This window comes from Trichosurus vulpecula, chromosome 3 (assembly GCF_011100635.1).
Source record: "Trichosurus vulpecula isolate mTriVul1 chromosome 3, mTriVul1.pri, whole genome shotgun sequence".
NCBI classification, from domain to species: domain Eukaryota; kingdom Metazoa; phylum Chordata; class Mammalia; order Diprotodontia; family Phalangeridae; genus Trichosurus; species Trichosurus vulpecula.
This window is the reverse complement of record NC_050575.1, coordinates 266,409,531-266,430,551: the sequence shown is the minus strand read 5'-3', so window position 1 is coordinate 266,430,551 and position 21,021 is coordinate 266,409,531. Positions and strand designations below refer to the sequence as shown.

Here is a 21,021-nt window from a genome sequence, read left to right as displayed (position 1 = left end):
GTATATACATACATATATATGTATGTATACATATATATGTATGTATGTATATATATGTATATATATGTGTATATATATATATATCTCTTCAGGTCCTACATTCCTTATGGAATATGACAAGGTTTTTCTTTCCTTTCTTTGACAAAGCAAATATCAGGTACGTGATGTATCTGTTATATGGTGGCAGGAAGAAAAGGATGCTAGAGGATGCTGGTGGACTGGTGACGACAGGAGGAAGGACCCCAGAATTAGGGAAGCGACCTCATTACTTTGACTAAGTGGTCCTTTGTTTCTTTTATCTTTGACATAGCTGCAGGGCTGAGGGAGGTAGTGGTGGACGTACCGGCTTGAAGGTAGAAAGATGAACGAGGGTGTGATCGTTAGTTATGTGTACACTTCATTATGGCCTTGCCGTTTGCTCAGTGAAGAATCTTCATTGTTGACATGAATACCTCCTCCCTAATCCTTGAGTTTCTAATGTCATAAGTTGTGGTCGTGGTATTATTCAGAGCTGAATTTTCTCTCCGTTCCCTGGGGAAAATTTCTCTTAACACTAAAGGTAAGTAAGTCTGTGTAAGGAGTTTAGGTTCAAGCCTTGACTGGAAAATACCAATTAACTAAAGGAATTAATTGTCTATATGCTAATTGAGAAATAGCACTATGTGCTGCAAAGAGCACTGGCCAAAGAAGACCTGAGTTCAAGTCTGATACTAGTCATGTGACCTTGGGTAACATTTATTAAGGCACTACAATATGCATTGGGAGGCAGTGTAGTATAGCAGAAGGACCACTGGGTCTGGAGTCAGAAGATCACAGTTCTAATCTCAAACCTGCTTCTGACAAGGCAGTTATGTGGCATAAGGAGAGAGCATTGGGCCTGGAGGAAAGAAGACCCGAATTCAAATCCAGCCCTCTGTTTGCCTCATGACTGACAAGGTCAAGTCAGTTAACCTCTCTGTGTCTCATCTGAAAAAGCAGAGAGTTAATGATTCCTTCCAGCTCCCCTTTTCTCTAATATTGGGCCAACAAGGAGATGATCTCTGAGGTCCTTTTCAGTTCTAGCTCTATGATTCTATGATCTATGGTCCCCTCCAGCTCTAATCTTATGATTTGATAAATCATTTACATTCTCTGAGCCTCAGTTTCCTAATCTGTAAAAAGAGATATAATGCTACCTCCCATAGCTTTCTTATAGGGCATCATCCTTATGTGTAAGGATCAACACATAGTACAACACAAAAGCATTGTCATTTGGTACCCCTGGGAAAACATGGGTCTACATATAAGGACCAACTTACAATATACATCAAAAGGCTTTGTAAACTCTGAAAAAAACAGGTACATGCCTATATGTCTCTATATGCTATCATTATAATAGTATTATGATGAGTGCAAGCTCATTAAGGTCAGGGGTGGTTTCATTTTGTCTTTGTATCTCCAGTGCCCTGCACATAGTATAAATACTTGTTGAATAACTATTGGAACATGAGGGGTGTTTATTTTTCCTTAAATAATAATATAACATAATAATAATGATATTTTATTATGTCATTGTTTACCATTCACTAAATGAAGAAAATTTACTCACTTGGAATGGTTAGAAAAAGATAACTGATCAAGAAAAGACAAAGTCTGGATCAGAAGTGTAGAACATGGTACAAAAATTCTGATATTAGTTTCTTAAACTATTTAGCATATTTGTTTGTATTTACTTGCTTTTCCCTTTCTGTATTTTTCTTCCTCAAGTCCCATTTTTAAGGTAAGATTTTTCTCAGAAAATCATGGCAGATTGTCATGAGTAGTAGCAGAAGCAACAACAGCTATTTGGAAGCCTTAGAAAAAGCAGCTGATGACCTGTAAATGATAATTTGATGAAAATAAAATGGGATTTTTAGCCAATATTCTCAGCTCTTCAACTGCTTGTTTTAAGCCTCCAGAAATGCTGCTGGAGTTTCTATAAAGAAGAGAAACTAGAATCAATTTACCTACAAAATTCCATTTTCACTTCAATCATTAAGCAGTAAAATATCTTCCAAAGATGAGTAGCAAGAGGAGGGCAGAGATGACTTAAGTGGAAAATATTTGAATGAATTATATACTCAAGTAAATCCAGTCTCAGTTTTTCTTGACATTAAAAAAGGCAATAAAATGGGCAAATTGTCCCTTAAAATTCTATTTGGTCAGGTTTTCCTTCTTGGTGACTCCCAGACAGTTACAGAGGATGACAAATCTGGGGTTTCTTCCTCACTGTTTATTTTACTGTGGACTGTCCTTTGTTCAAGGCATCTGGCAAGACAAAATGGGCATTCTCATGATGTGGTCTCCTATTGATGGGATTGTTGGCACAATATTAGAGAAAAAGGGAGCTGGAAGGAATCATTAAAATTCTGCTAATTCATCTATGTGTTTTCATGTGGGACTTCTGAAGACCAGACCAGTGGTAATATCCTTGTTTTTAAATAATGATAGTTGACATTTATAAAGCACTTTTAAAGTTGGTAAAACACATTAGGTACAGAAGCTCTCATGTGTGTCTCACAAGCACTTTTGAATTAGACACTAGGGGTATTATTATCTTCATTTTAAAGATGAGAAAATGCAGACTCAGAATGATGAAGTGACTTAGCCAGGGTCTCCTGACTCTAGTTCTAATCTTTTTCAGTATTCTACTTAAAGATTGCGAGAAATCATTTCTCAGACCCCCTTTCCTCCGAGTCTCAATAGTTTCTGAACATAAATAATCCTTCAGTCCAAAGGGAACTTATAGCATGGTGAATTCCTTTGTAATACTAACATTGGGGCATAGCACTAACAGTCTTATTATGGTTGGGTTATATTGGGTTTTTTTTATATGACCTTATGATTGCAATGGGTTTAGATTTCTTCTACTGGGGAGAGAATCAGTGGGGATTATTTGACCCTTGGCATATGCAAATTATGTATTTAATTTGCTTCCATGGATGGAGAACTGCACGTCTTCCTTGGGCCAATGTTGACAGTTGTTGCTTTATGTGAGCGGACCATTCAGTAGAACTTTCTGTAAAGCGATTTTTACATAGTATGAATTTGCCTGAAGAAGTGGGGAAGGGAGGGAGGCAGGGAGAGAAGCAGAAAGGAGGCCACCAGTCCATATAGAGAGGGGGCTGGCATATGTTTCAAGGACATGTAGGGGCCAGGGACAGAGAAGTGAGAGCAGGAGGAGAAGCACTCAGGGCTGGCCCAGCCAAGTAGGGGCCTGACCAGAATGAGAGGAAGAATATGCTTGGGATTGGGGCAGGGGCAGACACAGACAGAAGAGAATGGGAGATATTCAGTGGCCAGAGACAAGCATATAGTGCCAGAGACAAGCATATAGTACCAGAGCTGGGAAGGAAGCCAGACATGCGGTGGGGCTGGACACCCTGCAAGTGGGTAGGTGGAGCAGGACTCCCCAGGGGCTGTGGTGATCTCTCCCTGCTTCTGTTCTTCTGCTTTCATTTAGAGGGTTTTTTTTAAACTTTTTTTTTTGGTGGGGAGGTGGAAGGCTGTGGAATGACAAACTGAGGGGCAGGAGCAGAGAGTGTGCGAGAGCAAAGTATTGTAAAGTTAACATACATATACAGATTTATTTCAGAATTCTTTATATAAAGTCCAATGTGCATAATGCAAATTTATGTAAAGCAAGAAATGTCTATACTTTATCAACTAATGCATTGTTTTAAAGGCAGATTGTAGAAATCTCTGCTGGTGGCCCAGTGGTGGCACTGGGCCTAGAGTTAAAAAGACCTGAATTCAAATCCTGCCCCAGATGCTTACTATCTGTAGCACCCTGGGTAAGTCACTTAGCCCCCATTTGCCTCAGTTTCCTCAATTGTAAAATGGAGATAATAATACCACCTACTTCACAAGGTTGTTGTGAGGATCAAAGGAGGTAATATTTGTAAGAAAGCATTTAGCATGGCATTTGGTAGACAGCAGATACTATATAAACGCTTTTTCCCTCCCTCTTTCCCTCTTCAGTTTGACTCATCAATTGTCACTTGACATCCATTATAGGAATTTGCCTTTTCCCTACAGACCACCCATGTCTCCTACACATTAATTCATCAGAAGTAAGAATATTGGATTGCTCTTCTTCCTCCTCTCTTGTTAATGGAAAATAAAGTGTCTTTGATGTATAGGTCAACCAAGAAAGACAAAACAGAGAATCTGGGGTCTATAATTTTTAATAATTTTCAACTAGCTACAAAATGTCAATCACGTCACAAACTGACAGGAGACAAGAGGAATTTAATATTACATGCTGCAATGATATTTATCTCACAGTTTATCTATATTTCATTCATTTATATTATTTTTAAATTTTTCTTTATTAGCTACTAAACATTTCAGAGATTTGGTGTGCATAGCTCTAGATAAGCAACAGAGAACTGTACCAATAACAAACCACATGGGGAATAGCGACTAATAAGATACAGCCTTATAAAAATTACACCTCTGCACTGTTTCATAGTGTAGTCGTTTCCTCCAAAAGATAGTCTTCAAAAGCAGCAGATAACCCCTATATTACACCCATTTGACATAATTTCAGCCAAACACTTATTTTGCTGGCAATGATTAAATGGCGAGTGTCAAATCCATCTTTTTTTTTAATTAAAAAAGAATGATTATGGCTAACAACTCTATTGACAGAAGAAAGTGCCACTATTGCAATCTTGCTGGTATAACATAGTCCCAACAGTGTCTCAATACTGAGCATGCTTTTGTGTTATTGTGTGTATGTGTGTTTCTCGTTGTCAATGTGCTACTGCCGTGGAAAGGTCTTGTTTAAGTAGGAGCCTAAGAATCTATTTATTTCTCATGCATAAATGCATAAATCACATCACTTTTAGTGCAATGCCTGTTAATATAATTCCACATTTGTCTAATCATAAAATCATAACGACAGATGACGGCCATGAAGAACCAAGGACAGCAAATTTTAAGTGCTTAAGAGCATGACACCTGAAGGAAGGCGCGTGGCAGTAGCTCTGTGGAAGGTCACAGTTTTACGAGAACAATACTGCATATTTAAAGGTTCAACAGCACATTAAGCATTCCTACATTGTTGTCATTCAGCAAACATCATTGAGGAGAAGAAGAAAAATAAAACAGAACACATCATAGTGAGCCAGAGCCATCAAGTTATCACTATATACAACCTTGGGAAAGAAAGGTAACCAGAAAAGAAAAGGACAGACTACACAGGACAACAGTTACAATGGGGACTGATATGTGCATGTGTGCAAACCTAGTAGGGAAATACCATGAGAAAAGCATGACTATGCCGTCTTCCTCGACAGCATGGAGACAAAGACACATTTGTTGGCATTTAACCACTGCCCAGCATCTTTGTTGCACGTTGGTTGGCTTCATCAATCCTGGTTTTGTTGGAATCAGCCTGGAAGAAAGAAGAGGGGAGGGGTGTCATTAACACCAGTGTAGTAATCAGGGATAACCATTTTGGTTTGGCTTTTTTTTTTGAGGAATCACAAGTTATTTGGACATTTTTCTCTTTTTGACTGAAATAAATACAGGTAGCAAAACAGCATTCCAATTCTTGGAGTTCCTTTGAGGATCTATGACACTCCTCAGGCATTGCCTTCAAGGATACAGTTCTATGGACTTGATAGCTGAAATGAAATTTGTTGAGTCAATTTTCAGTCCTATCAGACTCTTTGTGATCCCAATTGGGGTTGTCTTGGCAAAGACACTGGAGTGGTTTGCCATTTCCTTCTCCAGCTCATTTTACAGATGGCACAGAGTTAAATGACTTGCCCAGGGTCACACAACTAGTAAGTGTCTGAGGCTGGATTTGAACTTAGGAAAATGAATCTTCCTGATTCCTGGCCCAGTGCTCTATCCCCTATGCCACCTAGACACTCAATAAAGTTGAATAAAGTTCAAATGCAACAGATCTTCCTTTTAACTACAAGTTGATGTTTTTACTTGCTCTGCTAACTCCACACACAGAATTTCACAGTTGGAAGGCCATTTATTCCAACTTGTTTCAGAAAAGAATTCACTCTAGAATCTACTGGATTGACTGTATTCATTCCCAGTATTCAATGGAGAGGAAGCAATTGATCAGGTAAGGTGGGGAAAGCCCAGTTTCTAATCTAATCAGGGGGGCTTTCCCACCCCTATGGGGTTCTATTCTCAGCATCACTTCATTTAATTTTAAGGGTTATTAATTCTTAGAAATTTTAGACTTTATATAAATATATGTATATATATGCATATATATGTATATATGCAGATAGATATAGATATATAATACCCCTATAGAGAAATAGATATAGATATGTAAACACATGTACATATACATATAGATTAAAAATTACAATATTTTTTCTAAAGTAAAATATCAATGATTTATTGATTAGCTGCATTTTTCTGAACTTACTTGACTCTATCTATCTATATATTTTACCACCAGACAGAAGTCATTATTTTTATTTGAAATTTTTCCTGTAGTTTTTCTATTCAGAGTTTCAATTTCCTCATCTGTAACATGATGATGTTGGTTAATTCCAACTTATCATTCTCTTTAATCCTAAAGACTTCCTTCTTGAGAGACAGATCCCAGTGGAGGAAATTGGACTTTTGACAGAAAGAAGACTGCAGACCCAGGTAAGTGTGAAATTATTAGGCAGACTGAATAATGTTTTGGGGGAATGGTAAGTAGTCTGCCTTGATTCAAATGTTGGTTGCATGGTGAATAGTATGTGATAAGACTGCAAAAAGTAGTTTGGGAGAGAATCAAATTTTTACTCGTTTTGCTAGGTATTTTTGAAAAAGATAGTGACATCACAAGGTCTGTATTTTAATATATTAATCTGAGAGAAATGTGTAGAATCAATTAAAGGAACTAGAGACTAGAGTCCTGGAGATAAGTCAAGAGGCATTTACAAATACATAGGCCTGATATAGAGTGGTGGCAGGGAAACTATAAAGGAGGAGGGACAAATTTTTAGAGGTTGAATCAATAGGAGTTGGTGATTTGGATGTGAGGTGAGGGAAGAAGTGAAAAATGAATCCAGGATATCTGTTTTTGGAAACTGGCAGCATCATACTGTCATTAACAGAAGTAGGGATGTCAGGATGAAGAACTGGTTTTTGAGGAAGCTGCTATTATTAGTTTTAAACACATTTTATTCCAAGTGCTAATAGGACATCCACACTGACATCCAATAGGTACTTCAGAATGTAGGTCTAGAGAATGGGAGAAGGGTCGTGGTTAGAGATACAGATACTATGGTGGAGTCAAATCAGTATCAGATTGAGATAGCTCTAGTTATAACTTTGCCAGTAATTCATCATGTGACCTTGGAGAAATCACTTCCCCTTTATTAACCTTAAAATGATGCCAGCTAACCCCCTTATTGTCCTCCAGCTTTGACATTCTATGAGTGTATAAGTCATTCATATAGGCAATGTTGGCGGAGGGAGTGGTGGATGGCTTGCTGGGTCTGGAGTCACAAAGACCTGGGTTCAAATCTTGCCTCTACCTCTTTCTCACTCTGGGACCATGGGAAAGTTGCTTAACCTCCAGTTGCCTCAAACAACTCAATAGGATTTATCTCTTAAGACACAGGTGGTCATGAGACTGGATAAGCTTGCATGGTAGTGGGTATAGAGAGTCAAAATAAAAAGACAAATTATAGAACAAGACCTTTACCTCCTTAGATAAGTCTATGATAAAAAGTAATGCCCTACACCAATTCTAACACAGATGAAAATCTGCCTCTGATAGATCTTTCAGAAAGGGTTCATCTTTTCTCCCATAAAATATTAATTTAAAAACATTTAATGGGAAAGCAGGGTTTTAGAATTGAGTTATAAGGTAATTTTATGACAATCCACAAAGATATTCCACAATCTGTCATACTGAATTATTGTACAGAACTGATGTCAGGGAAATATATTATGAATGACTGGATGTGACCAGGATTAGTGTTGAAAGCAGGAGCATGACCCGGGGGTGGAAATATGGAAGAAAAAACAACGTTAAGGGCTCCTTCCTTTCCCTCTAAAAGCATCTTGGTTGTCCATCTGTGCCCATTATCTGCATCAAAAGCAGAAAAGTGTTGGAGAGGGAGAGAAATGTGGCTTTCTGCATGACAGACGCCATTGAATGAAATATGAATTTAAATATATTATGCTCGAATAGAGGAGGCAGCATGCCACAGTGGATAGAGAGCTGGTTTCGAAGCTAGGAAGAAAACATAGGTTCAAGTCCCATCCCTTGGCACATATTAGTTGTGCAACCATAGATAAGTCATTTAAGAGCTCAGTTTTTTTAGGCAGCTCTCTAAGACTATAAATTGCCAGGAAGATGGTAGTCTGCATTGGTAGAAGGAGCTTTCTCACCCAAGAATTCCCTGTAATAGCAAAACCACAGGTCCAGTCTCTATCCCTATTCCTATTTCTGAATAATATATCAAGAATTCTGTGCAGATTGTGAAATTAAATCTGCCTGATTCATGTGGGAAATGAAACCTCATTGGAAGCCTTTGTGTTCCTAGAACTTGGCAGAAGTATGAAGTCAGTTTGAATTAGTTATCTTTTGTGATTTTATCATTAAATTTAAATTTATAATAATAATAATAATAATTAAATTTTTTCAAACAAAAGCAGAAAACTACATGACCAGTGAGATGCAAAAGGAGCAAAGTTGTGGTGCTACACGGGCATTTTCCCTCTGTTAATGAGGCATTACAATATGGTAAAAGTAGCAATAGTCTGGAAGCCAGAAGCCTGGAATTCAAATCCTAGCTCTGCCTCTTAGTAGCTGTGTGACCTTGAGCAAGGTACTTTCGATTTTGTTGTTATTTAGTCCTTTCAGCCTTGTCCAACTCTCTGTGGCCCCACATGGGGTTTTCTTGGCAAAGATACTGGAGTGGTTTGCCATTTCCTTCTCCAGCTCATTCTACAAATGAGAAAACTGAGGCAAACAGGGATAAGTGACTTGCCCAGGGTCACACAGTTAGTGTCTGAGGCAAGATTTGAACTTAGGAAGATGAGTCTTCCTGACTCCAGGCCCAGCACTCTATCCACTGTGCCACCTAGTTGCCCAATAAAGCATGTTATTTTACTTTCATTTAATTTACTGTAGTTTCCTCATCTGTAACATAGGGATAATAATACCTGCCCAATTCACACCACAGGATTCTTGTTAATGCATATTCATGTAGCACTTTGGCCCAAAAGATGATGGACTAGTGATATAGAAAGAATGACAGATAAATAGTGGAGAGCTCAAGTGCTCCACCGATGTCCTCAAGATGTCAGAAGAACACGAAACATGCCTCCAGTGATTTAGGGGAACTTCCTTTCATGCATTTCTGAGAAGCCATGGAGAAAAGTAACACGAAATGGGCAAATATGGATGGGTGGCAATCTCTATCATTGGAGGGAATACCCATGTGGATGAAATCACAGAGTCATTGGAGTAGAAGGGTACAAAGACATGTATGATTTCATTTGAGCCTCCTAACAACCCTGTAATGGTAGATATGATAGGTATCCTTGTCTTTATGTTATAGGTTAGGAAACTGAGTCTCAGAGAATTTATGTGACTTTGCCATGTTCACATCAAAAGTGTCAGAGGTGGGATATGAACCCACATCTTCCTGGTGACAAGTCTAGTATTCTATCCACCATACCATGCTGCCGTCTGAATGAATGATTGTTAACGCAGAAAAACAGAAATACATGGAGGCATAATTATGATACAAGTTGGTTTTTCAGGGTAACTTTTCTATGCTGAGTTCAAAGCATTAGAAGAGATCTGACACTCCTATTTATAAAATGCCTACTTTACATTTTAAAATCCCTTAGATTATAGGTATTACACATTAACAATTTGGTATACACTTTTTTAAAACAATGGGAGGATGGATAACCATTCTGTGAATAGCCAGTGTTTTTTTTTTTTATCAATGAAGATCTAATTTTATTTGGCACAGCATTTATCAAGCACCTTTCAATGTAAGAAGTTTTTTTTTAATATAGAGCATATAGTATAGAATAGATCAAAGTATAGCTTTCTTTTATTTTTTCTCTATTAGTTCCTTTTTGATGTCCGTAGCAGTTTCCTGGGTACTAAGAAAATGAAAATTTAGTCCTGAGTCAAAAGATTTAAAAAGCAGATTTCTCTACGTACCTAAGCTGAATAATTGTTTTAAAAAAATCAGAAATAAGAACTTCAATGTCTTCCAGGGATTTCATAATAGAGACATGTCACAAGATTCTAACAGGTGAGAATATAATTTAATTGAAATTAAACTTATAAACTGGTCATTTCCTTGGAAATTTCAAAAGATTATACACAATTTTTAGAGAGAACTACAAGGGAAAAAATTACTGCAGACAGTCATAACACTTGTAAAAATGAGACTGCAGTCCTAGAGAAATGCACCATTAACTAGGAAGCAGAGAACTGGTCCTCTCTGATGCAAAATTCCCAAAGATCAGTCTTATTACTTCTTTCCTGACTTCCAGTCAGGCCTAAAGTGGAAAAGTGGCAATACTTATTAGAAGCGACATATATCTCTGTTTTCCTTACCTTCTCCATGATCCTGTCAATCTGGCGATTTTGTGTGTCAATCTCATTACCCATGTCCAGGGCCATATGACGCAGATTTCCAATGATGCCGCTCACCTGCTCCAGGTTTTCATCCATCTCATTTTCTCGGGCATCATTTGTTACCCTGTAACCAAAGAAACAATTCTTTTGAGGAATCCTGAATGGAAATACTCTGGATACCTAGGACCCAGAGCTGATGTGAAAAATACTTGTAGGCCACCTGGACATCTCTGCTTTGGAGGACCTCAATTCATTATGGGGGGGAGGGGAAGGGGAATTTATCACTAATTTATTAGAAAATAATCAAAACATTGTACTGTGGCAATCTCATCTCTGAACTCTTAAATAGTTTTCTTTTTATTGGCATTATATGGCATTTAAAGTGGATGAATCTTTTTATGTGAGCACCATCAACTGTCTCATGCTATCTCTTGCATAGGATAATGGTCTTTTCTACTCTCAGAGTTTAATCATGTTAGTAAGAAAATTCAGCTGCAGTTGGAAAGACCCTATTGAAGGAAAGGAGGATAATACTAGGTCATAACTCTGTATTTCCTTTCCTATGTGTTTGTTAGCTATAGCTACACTCTGGAAACTCAACCCATTGAGTTCAGTTAAAGAATCACATCATTGGGCTTTTTCACTTGGGATGGAAAGGAATGGGAGAAGCAATAACAACTATAAGCCTCTCCTTAGGAGGAACATTGGTGGGAGTAGTTGCTTCCATTACATTTGCTTGTATTTAAATGCTATAGTCTCTTTAGATGGTCTGAGGATGATTTATTATGAAGGGAAAACCACTTAGACAATATGTGTGTGTGTGTGTGTGTGTGTGTGTGTGTACATGCGCATGCATGCATTTGGGTATGTGTTTGGTGGGTAGGGAGTGGGAAGAAAAGATGTTTAGGTTAACATGAAGATCTTGCTTATCTTTTCACTTTCTTTAGTGGTTCGAAAAGATAAATAGTCCAATTTGTTGAATAAAATGAATATATCTGCTTCAGAATTCCCTGGCTAGAAGTCTTCACAGCACAGTCAGGATATTCCAATGGTTTAGCAGTTGCAATTACCTAGAGCATGTGTTTGTACAAAGATTCTACCACACATAGAGCAGGAAGATTCCTGTTGGAGGTGGCCACCTTAACACCTCTCTGTGCAGTGCTGATTAGCATTCCTAATGGATTATTTGAGGGTAGAAAGTGCTTAGTTATACTTTGATCAACAACCTATGTCAAAACCAAACCGCAAAACTGAAGCATGAAGTTATCCCATGTTTTTTTTTTTTTGAGGAAAATCAGCCTGTCATTAACCATGGTGACTATTACCTCTGGTTCCTCAAGAAGCAACTAGAAAGTTATCCTTTAGACATGAAGAAATACAATCTGTTTTTTGCACACTTTTGCACATTTTGCACACTTGGGGAACGCTCAGCTGAGTTGGTTTGTAAGAGCTAACAGTGGCCTGGCCATTGATATTTGTAGAATTGCAAACCTAAGTACCTGTCGAATATCCTTGTGTAATATCATGTAAAAAGGGATGAGTTCATTACCTGAAGAATATTTACTTATTATTAGTCCAGGTCCTTCAGTCTCCAAACAGCCGAGTTCTGTATAGGCTTGTCTTAGGGCCAGCTGTTGGCGACTGCCTTTGTAAACTCAATGTCTCAGCATCGCCACGTATCTATACCTGTTGCTGTTTATAGACACTGTGGTCAGTGTTTGCTTACCTGAACTAGAAGAGAAAGTTAGTTGATAGGAAGCCAAGCCACAGTCTTTTTGGCATTCTCTGGATTCCACTAAAACATCACATAAAACTCATGAAAATACATTTGGAACAGAGGGTGAGGGCATGGCACCTCCTGGCAACATGGCACCTCTTTCTAACCACTCTAAACCCAACAAAGCTCACCTGCGGATAAAACCACCACTGATGGCCATTTGCTCTCGTTCATCCACCACACGAGCAGGTTGGCTGGCAACAACTCCATCTTGATTATTGCCCCAGGCTTTTTTGTAAGCATCGCTTGACTTAAGCCTATGCAAAAAAGAGGGTGAGTAACAGTGCACTGGGGAGGAGCTGTTGAGCTACAATCTATTTCTTCAAGCTAAGAACTGAACCAAGCAAATGAGTTTCCAGTAGGGGCATTAAGAGTATACCGATATATCATAAACCTGACTCAAATGTTTGGCTGCCACCATGACCAGACTACTCCATGACTCAATTCCAATGGATTCAATTGCAGTTGTCAAGTCTGTAACATTGCCCAAAAGGGAAGTTTTTGGATTAGCTGGTTCGATTTGACAGAAGCATAAAGGTAGCTGGAGGACATTCACTTTTATTTCAGTGACACGGTTATATTTTGAGACACAAAACACACACGGAAAAACATACTGGCAGACAGACATGAAACAAGACTGCCAAGTATAGTGTGTACATCACATCACAGCAACACACTATCATTGAGCAAAACAGATTTGGCTAAGTTTTAACACAGCATCATACAGAGATTCCCTGTTTTCCACATGTTTGTGTGGCATCAGGGACACATAAGCCACTGACATTTCCAATGAGGCATAAAAGACACAGCATTGGAGGCTGGCTGGGGCGATGGCCTTTAGAGTTCTACTTAGGGCAATGTCAATGGTTTTCTAGGATAATATATCGGTACTTCAATACAGTAACCATACATCCAGAGTTGATGTACAAACCTTTGCCCACAGAGACAAAAAGTAAAAGAGGCATAGTGAAATGAGCGCAGGAGAAAAAGAAAAAATACAAGCAATCTAGCATCAGAAAGGGAAAGTCCTCTACATCTTCTTCATGCACCAGCTACAGGCATGAATAGAAAGTGAAGCATTCTCACTAAGCACGAACTGCTCCCGTAGTTGACCATTCCCGAAATGCACCAGTAGTAATAGCCTTCCCAAAGAGCGAAACGCAGGCCAAATGTCCTCTTCTTTGGACTGGGGGCTAGGGTGGAGAGTGCTTAAGCCCTGATACTTCCAACTATTCTGTGGGTAGTGATTGGCCTGAAGGAGCCATTTTTCACTGAGCTGCCTTGGAGAGAAATTTAAAATCCAGGCATACCTGCAGGGCTCATAGACACATGTGCAGCATATTTGGGAGGGGGGGAGTGTCTTGTAACTAAAGCAATCAAAGATGTTTTCAAGTTCTTTGCATAGAAGAAACCATGAGATTTTTGGAATAAGAGCAGTAGGATTCCCTTTGGTTGATTCCAGAATACAGGAATCACACTTGAACATAGTAGGCTACCTTGTCTTACACATAATAGGTGCTTAATCAATGCTTGTTGAATTAGATAGGATTGTTTCCAATGAAAACACCTTTCCCCTTCATCACAGGGCTACAATTAGGCATAGATGTGGCTCTGATATTCCCAGCTTGGGGACAGAGCACATTTGGAGACAAATTGGAACACTACTCCAATAACACATCAGTGACTTCCTTCACCCATGTTTAGTTAGGCATGTGCAACTCCATAGCTCTCGCATTTGTCCAAATTTACTGCAAGCAAAGGTTAATTGCTTTCACACAATATGACAATGTCAAATAAAAAAAGAAGAAAAAGAAAAATGTGTTTAAGAGAATTTAGCGACTTGCCTTGGGGTCTGTTGTATTGTGAATCCCCTGCCTATGTTAGATTGTGTGAAATCCCAAGGACTTCGAAATGTTTTCTGCTATGTAAGATGTTTTGTACACCATCTTTGGCAACTTGGGAGTGAGGGGGGGTGGGGTGGGGTGGGATGGGAAAGAATGCGTTTCTAAAAGAAGGCAAACTACTGCTACCCAAAATGCTGCACATACATTCACACTTACTGGTAGGCATTGACTTGAGTCCTTAAAAACATGCTATGACAGGAAAACGCCCTCTGAATTCCAGGTGCACTACCACACACTGAATTGTGACACATGGTTTTCCAAGCTTCGTCTACAAATGGTGGGGGACATTTAAGTCCAGCTTTGCAGTTTCATTTGGGCCTCTTGTGGATGATCTAATTATTGCGTACTAATAAATAAAATCAGGAAGGGGCATTTTAACATCACATGGGTGCTCTTTTCAGTAGGGATTTCCTCAAACCTCCCTAGGGACACTTTTGGGGAGGAAGAAAGCCATTTGGGGAAATTCTTTATGAAGCCAACTGTTGGAGTCTTTGGGGAAAATTGCTACTGAAAATGATCTACAATAAGACCCTGATTAACTGGAATGCTGAAGGAATAGATTGGTCTGGGTAACCAAATTTCCTGGTCAGTTAAGTGGAAGGAGAAACTTTTATTTCCTTCCTTTCCAGTTAAAAATCTATGCTAAATTCATTAAGTTGCCTGCTTGGGGGAATGAGTTCTGACTCAAGAACACAAAATCTTTTGTTGGTGGTTGAGGAGCTTGCTGTCCCTATCTCTGGGTTTTCAATGTCAAGAGAAATTCTCATTGTATAGTTTGTGGGTATAGAAGGTATAAGAGAATGTATACTAACTCTAGGACCTTAGCCTGAAAGATTCTTTTTTCAAGGTAGGGATGATATAAAAATTGAATAGTTGTTTCTTTCTCTTAAAATTGGAAAACAGGAAAATTTGTAATTGGTTTTTAGGGCTGCAGTTAGATAAGTTCCAGTTAATCAGATTTCATTGTAGATCATGCTCTAAAAGCAAGAGGTTTCATTTGAATATATCAATATGTGATCCTCTTCCCCTCCCAAACAGAAATGGGGCATTTTTAATCAGGGTGAAAGTTCTAACTTTAAAGGATGTGATGATTATACGATTGGATAGTAAGCAAATCAACTATCATTTTAAAAGGGGGGAGATTATGAAGCTTTAGGATAAAAAAGGATTTTTACAAATAGACAGTTGGGAGGGGTGAGGGGAGACCTTAGAACTGGCTTAATTTCCAAATGCATGTTTGACAATCATTTCATGCATTTGATCTCCCTGTCAGATGAGATTGTCTCCAAGAACCCTACACTACCCATTGTATTTCTTGTGTTGCAAACTGTTACAACCACATGTCACATTTTCTGCTGCACTCAAAACAAGCTTTGAAGAATCTTGAGAACCATTTCATGTTTTGTGATGCCGTGCATGCAAAATCTACACATTTCAACATTTCAGTCAGTGTACTGGGTATCTATGAAGAAGAATTTTAAGAGGGACACCATCAATTTGGGTAAAGCCTGGCCACTCCTTAAAGGACTGATAAGTACTCCTACACTGGATCTCAATAATCTCAATTCAGGTCATGTCTTTCAAAGGTATCGAAATCTGTCCAGAAATGGAAAAAGAGAGCTAATAGTACACTCTCAACCTTGTATTATCAAATAGTGGGGCCAAATTACCTGCCATTTACTTTTGAGAACTGGTTCCTGACTTCCATGTTTCTTATCTCTCCAACTTCCTCCTAACTTTTTTCTGGACATAAAATTTCAGTTTCTAGGGTTGGGGGAAGTGATGTGGGAAACACAGTCCTGTTACCTGACAGCCTCTTTGGAAAGGGCTCTGTACTAGGGTACACTTTTTGGAAAATGTTGAAACGTTTACCAAGAAGAGGTGTGGACAGTGAAGCTTTCACTGCAGTATGCCTGATTTTTTGGATGCATCTACAATAACTCCCATGGAATTGTCTACACTATGAGATGAATGCATTGTAACCCGTACTGATCTCTTCTGCATGCTACATGCTCATCCTGCCCAAGTGCCCAGCAGGGATGAGCTTGACAAGGCTCGGAGATGGGCCTTGGGGCTCAAAGCTTCAGGCAGGCAGGCAGCACCTACTTGTTACAGGGACACACACAAAGCCCACAGAATTTTCCTAGGTCCGTCAAATTCTTTTCTGCTTCTTTCATGTCCTTATTGATTTGGTCCATTCCCTCCTCGATGCGTTCCAGTTGTTCTGATTAAACACAAGTATTTTATCCCCACAGAATGAAGCGGATGAAAAAGGACAAAGAAAAAAAAGACAAAACTTCAGACATTCACTTTGACAGAAAAAAGAAAAAGAAAACTGGACACCACAGAGCAGAGCCGGTACCCAGTACCTACTTGTTACAAGGACATATGAAAAGGCCACAGCATTTCCCTAAATCTTTTAAATTTTTCTCGGCCTCCTTCATGTCTTGGTTGATATGGTTCATGCCTTCTTCAACACGATCGAGTTGTTCTGGTCAGGACAAAGGGATGACAGGGTGGAATGAATTTTTTTTTTTGGATCTCCAACAGAACATGAGAAATGACTATGTAGAACGGAATTTGAGAGAGAGAGAAAGAGAGAGAAAGAAATTGACAATGCATTGTCTGAATGGATGCATTGCTGGCAGGAAGTATGCAGGCTGAGTGCTGAAGATGCCCTGTGCAGATGCGGAGTGAAGGAAAAAACCAAAAATGATGTTTATAACAGCTCTTAATTCAAACACGATGGGATGGCATTAGGTAGGCCTGTTTAATTCAGAATGCCTAAAAACAGGGCAATACATTCACTTATTCAAATGTTAGTGACACCCAAGGGAAAGAGAGATAAGGCATTATTCTTCATGCACTTTAATTGAACAGTTATTAGAGAAAATTTGTTGAAATACTGATAATTCTTTTTTAAAAATATATTATGATGATGATCACTTTCAGCCAGGCAATGGCAAAATAATAGAACCAGCTTGCTTGTGGGATAAGGCTACAATGGTAATTGACTCTTAGCTCTCCCCCTTTTTGTACCTTTCTACCCACTGACCTTCTGGCTGACCTAACAGTTGAGTATGCGCCTCTGTGGCACAATCTTTGGGTGAAAACACTTAGCTTATTTTACAGAAGCAGTACAGAGAGCAATATTAGTGAAGTTTCAGGGCCTAAAACATTTGGATTCCAATCTAGTTTCATTACTTACTTGATGTGAGATGTTTGGAGGCCATTTAACTCCTCAGCCTTTTGGTTTCTCCATCTCTAAAATGGAGGCAAGTGGATACCTACCCCAGGGAATGTGGCAAGAATGAATGAAAACACTGATCTATTTGGGAATTGCTGCAAATCATTACATACTTTCTTTACTGCAGGCAAAGCTAACACACTGTCTCTATGTTAGGGATTGACTGTCATAAGAAGAACCCAGTTCTCATTTTTTAAGATTAAAAAAAATCACCAAGACAACATAAATTAAAACTATATTACCAAAATGAGGCAACAGCAGGTACACAGGAAGGATTTTAAGATCACTTTTAAGATGATTAAAAGAGAATAGCATTTAATATTTTAGTTGTCTAATTGCAAAACCTAATTAGGTTCTATTGCTTCTTTTCATTTGCATTTTCATGCATGCATGCATAGGACTTTGAGTAATAGGCATGATTAGAATAAAATGAATAAACAAACACATTGAAAGCCTAAGGCCATAAATAATAATTTAAAAACATTTCAAGTGAAATTATAAGATGGCAGTTGCCAACTTAATAATTAAGCTGGAATGACCCCTGAAACCAAAGCAGAGACTGGAGCTTTGGAAAGGTGAATTCTATTGTTCTTGGTTTTGTATGATTTAAGAATATTAATACTTAATTAATATATGGATTCTGAAATGAATAACAGAAATCTCCTTCTCAAATTTTTTATTCATCTGAACAGTGAAAGCATATTTTTGGGGGTTTTCTATTAGTATCCCAGGAAGAGTAGTAATAGAAGTAGCTAATGATTCAATGTTAATTCTATAACAGAAGGTAAGCTCTTTGAGATTAAGAACAATTCCATTTTTGTCTACAGTCCAGTGTGTCCAGTAAGTGTTCAATAAATATGTCTCAAGTTGAATCAAATTCTAGTGCACCTTTTGTGTGGAACAACTGTAACCCACTTTAAGAAAATTCTCTATCTTAATTTAGGAATTGGATAAATCAGACATCAGTTATTTGCATTACAAAAAATTCTTCAGTTAAAAAATGTTCCCTGCAGGGTAACTTTCAATAGTTACTGCATGAATGGTTTAAATGAGAGAGAGGAAGCAGAGAACCTTAAAGTAAAAATGTGAGTAGCCCTTGCCAATTGAAGAGCAAAATTAAAATAAACAATAACTTTTAAGTTAAAATGTGAGTCATTACCATTAAATTTATTTTCTTTTATTTTTTAAAAACAACTCTATTTTCAGAAAATCTTTAAGGAGTATAAAGTGAGGCATACCTCTATTGACTAAAGATTTTAAGGATATTTCATAAAAACCGTTTTGGAAAATTTTTGTATAAATTTGAGTGTGTGTTAAACGTATCTTTGTATTGCAGTGTAAATATCTTCACATTTCATTATGTCAGCTCTGTTATCTGGACTACTAAAAACAGTTACGGCATGAATAATCCACAATGCTTTTTATTTGTCTTTGAAGTACATAATTGTTCAAGGCTCTGCTCAGGTTTCATTTTCTTCCTAAGCCTTTACTGATTTCCCTCTTCCCCGCAGCTGCTGGTGCTTTTTCACCCTCCAAGATTATCTTGTATTCATTTTTGGCTATGCCTGTATATGTATTTTATCTCCTCTCCTTAGATTGTAAGCTCCTCAGGCAAAAGACTATTTCATTGTTCATATTTGTATCCCTAGCATCTAACACAGTGTTGGGTTTAATAAATGTTTGTGGATTGTGATATAGTGTGATATAGTGGATAGATAAAGGAAGCCCTTCATCCAAACACCACTTCTGATACAGTTGTATGACTATGAATAAGTCATTTAATCTCTTAGAGCCTCATTTTTTCATCTGCAAAAATGAGGCTAATAATACCCATATGGTATCTATTTCACAGGGTTTTTTTTGAGATTCAAATCATATAATGTCCATAAAATGCTAATATATGTAAAAATATTTTCAAGAAAATTCTTGAATGGTCCCTCTTTTGTACATGACAGAATATCCCATTAGAAAGCCAAGCTCTGGGAGATACCTCCCTCATCATTCAAAGAGACATTTGAGTTAGTGTCAACCTTATCTTCTCAAATGATGAGTAGTACCTTCTCTGGGGAGTCATACCTTTGAACTATACCTTTTCCCATTTGTTGGTTTTCCAACGGAATACTGCAGCTTATGGAAGAAAAAGTCCTTTCAGTGGTTTGTTTCCCTGAGAGATAGTATCTTTTTTAAAAGGAATATAAGAATGAGAGTTCTCTTTCTAATGTAAGCTTCTAAAGGCTAAGGAGGGTTTAATTCTAGGTATTTGCATCCCCAGTGTGTAGCATAGTAATTGGCATATAGCAAATGCTTAATAGATGTTTGTTAATTGATTAAATGAGATTCCTCAAGCCCATTTGACTTTAATTATGTATCTACTTACTGTGAATACTTTCTGAACTTTTTGCAAAACCAATGGAATATCCAAATGCAAATGGCAGTGCAACATTTGCCACATAGTGGCAAGAATATAGTTGCCACTGTTTTCTAAAGAATACGGTTGTTCAATTTAGTGTTATTCTGGTAGGTATAGCATATACTCCTTCACAATTACCGTAGGCAAGGAATTCAACGTCTTGGATAATCGAACAAATCTTGCACCATCTCCTCACTTTCCTTAATATTGCTCTCCTTCAGCTTCCTCTATAGGGCCTGGCTCATATTTAATATTTTTATGCCCTCCAATCAACTGGGCTTCTGAGATGAAAACATCTGTACCCATCCAAAGGGGGGAACTAAGCAGAAATGGTTGATTTTAATTAGATCAAAATACATGAGAATTGTGCTTTTAGATGTTCCCTTTAGTAAACAATAATAATGGTTTATGAAATATGAACCAGGAATCCTAGTAATGGCCATCTGTAGCTGTGCAGAGCATTTTTTTAATGGCTAAAGAGATCATGTGTTGTTTTTGCTGCTTATTCCCTTTGGATAAGGTGCATAGAATGATATATTAATGTCCTAGTTTTTCCAATATCCTTTCTCTTCTGGGAGATTCGATAAAATTAACAGGGCTCTAGGCCTCTGAATGCCCTGAAATGCTTGAGAATCTCCAGGATGCATAGTGAAAGTTTTTGTTCAGGGAAGACTAGAACAGGGAGAACCTTTTGCTAAGGAGCCTAGAACTGAAACTTGGACTGCTCCATTTCTCCTTCGATGAAACAGATCATAGACAAAGGCCAGTAAGGAGGCTCTAATTGTGTTAAATGTGAAAATCCCTTCCCTCTCTCCTTCCCCCAAAGCTCTTTTAAGTCACTAAGCTAGTACTCTGTACAGTCACTTCACTTGACAGGGATCATCACAAAACCTTCAGCTTGACGATGCCAAAACAGTATCACTTTTCATTCATTGCTTAGCTTGCCATTTGTTGGAAGGATTGTTTCCAGCAACTATTATCTGTGACATCAAAGCAAATAAATTAATGAAATAGCAAAAAAAAAAAGAAGCCAAAAGAACTCTGGGATGGGAGAGGTTAAATAACCACTGCATT

At 38.1% G+C, this 21,021-nt stretch overlaps 1 protein-coding gene across 2 annotated transcripts in view; it reads right to left on the bottom strand.

The window, feature by feature from the left end:
- Window positions 1–4,190: 4,190 nt before the first annotated feature.
- Window positions 4,191–21,021, bottom strand: part of SNAP25 (synaptosome associated protein 25) — a 98,638-nt gene continuing 81,807 nt past the window's right edge. Inside the window, exons 5-8 of one of the 2 annotated variants that reach the window (XM_036752583.1) lie at window positions 16,397–16,514; window positions 12,518–12,643; window positions 10,589–10,733; window positions 4,191–5,419 (exon numbers count right to left, since the gene is read on the bottom strand). In XM_036752583.1, the coding sequence (XP_036608478.1) occupies window positions 5,351–5,419; window positions 10,589–10,733; window positions 12,518–12,643; window positions 16,397–16,514 (458 nt within the window). In that variant the 3' untranslated portion in view covers window positions 4,191–5,350. Of the gene's footprint in view, window positions 5,420–10,588; window positions 10,734–12,517; window positions 12,644–16,396; window positions 16,515–16,663; window positions 16,782–21,021 lie in introns of both variants that reach the window. The other variant, XM_036752584.1, reaches the window with a different exon arrangement.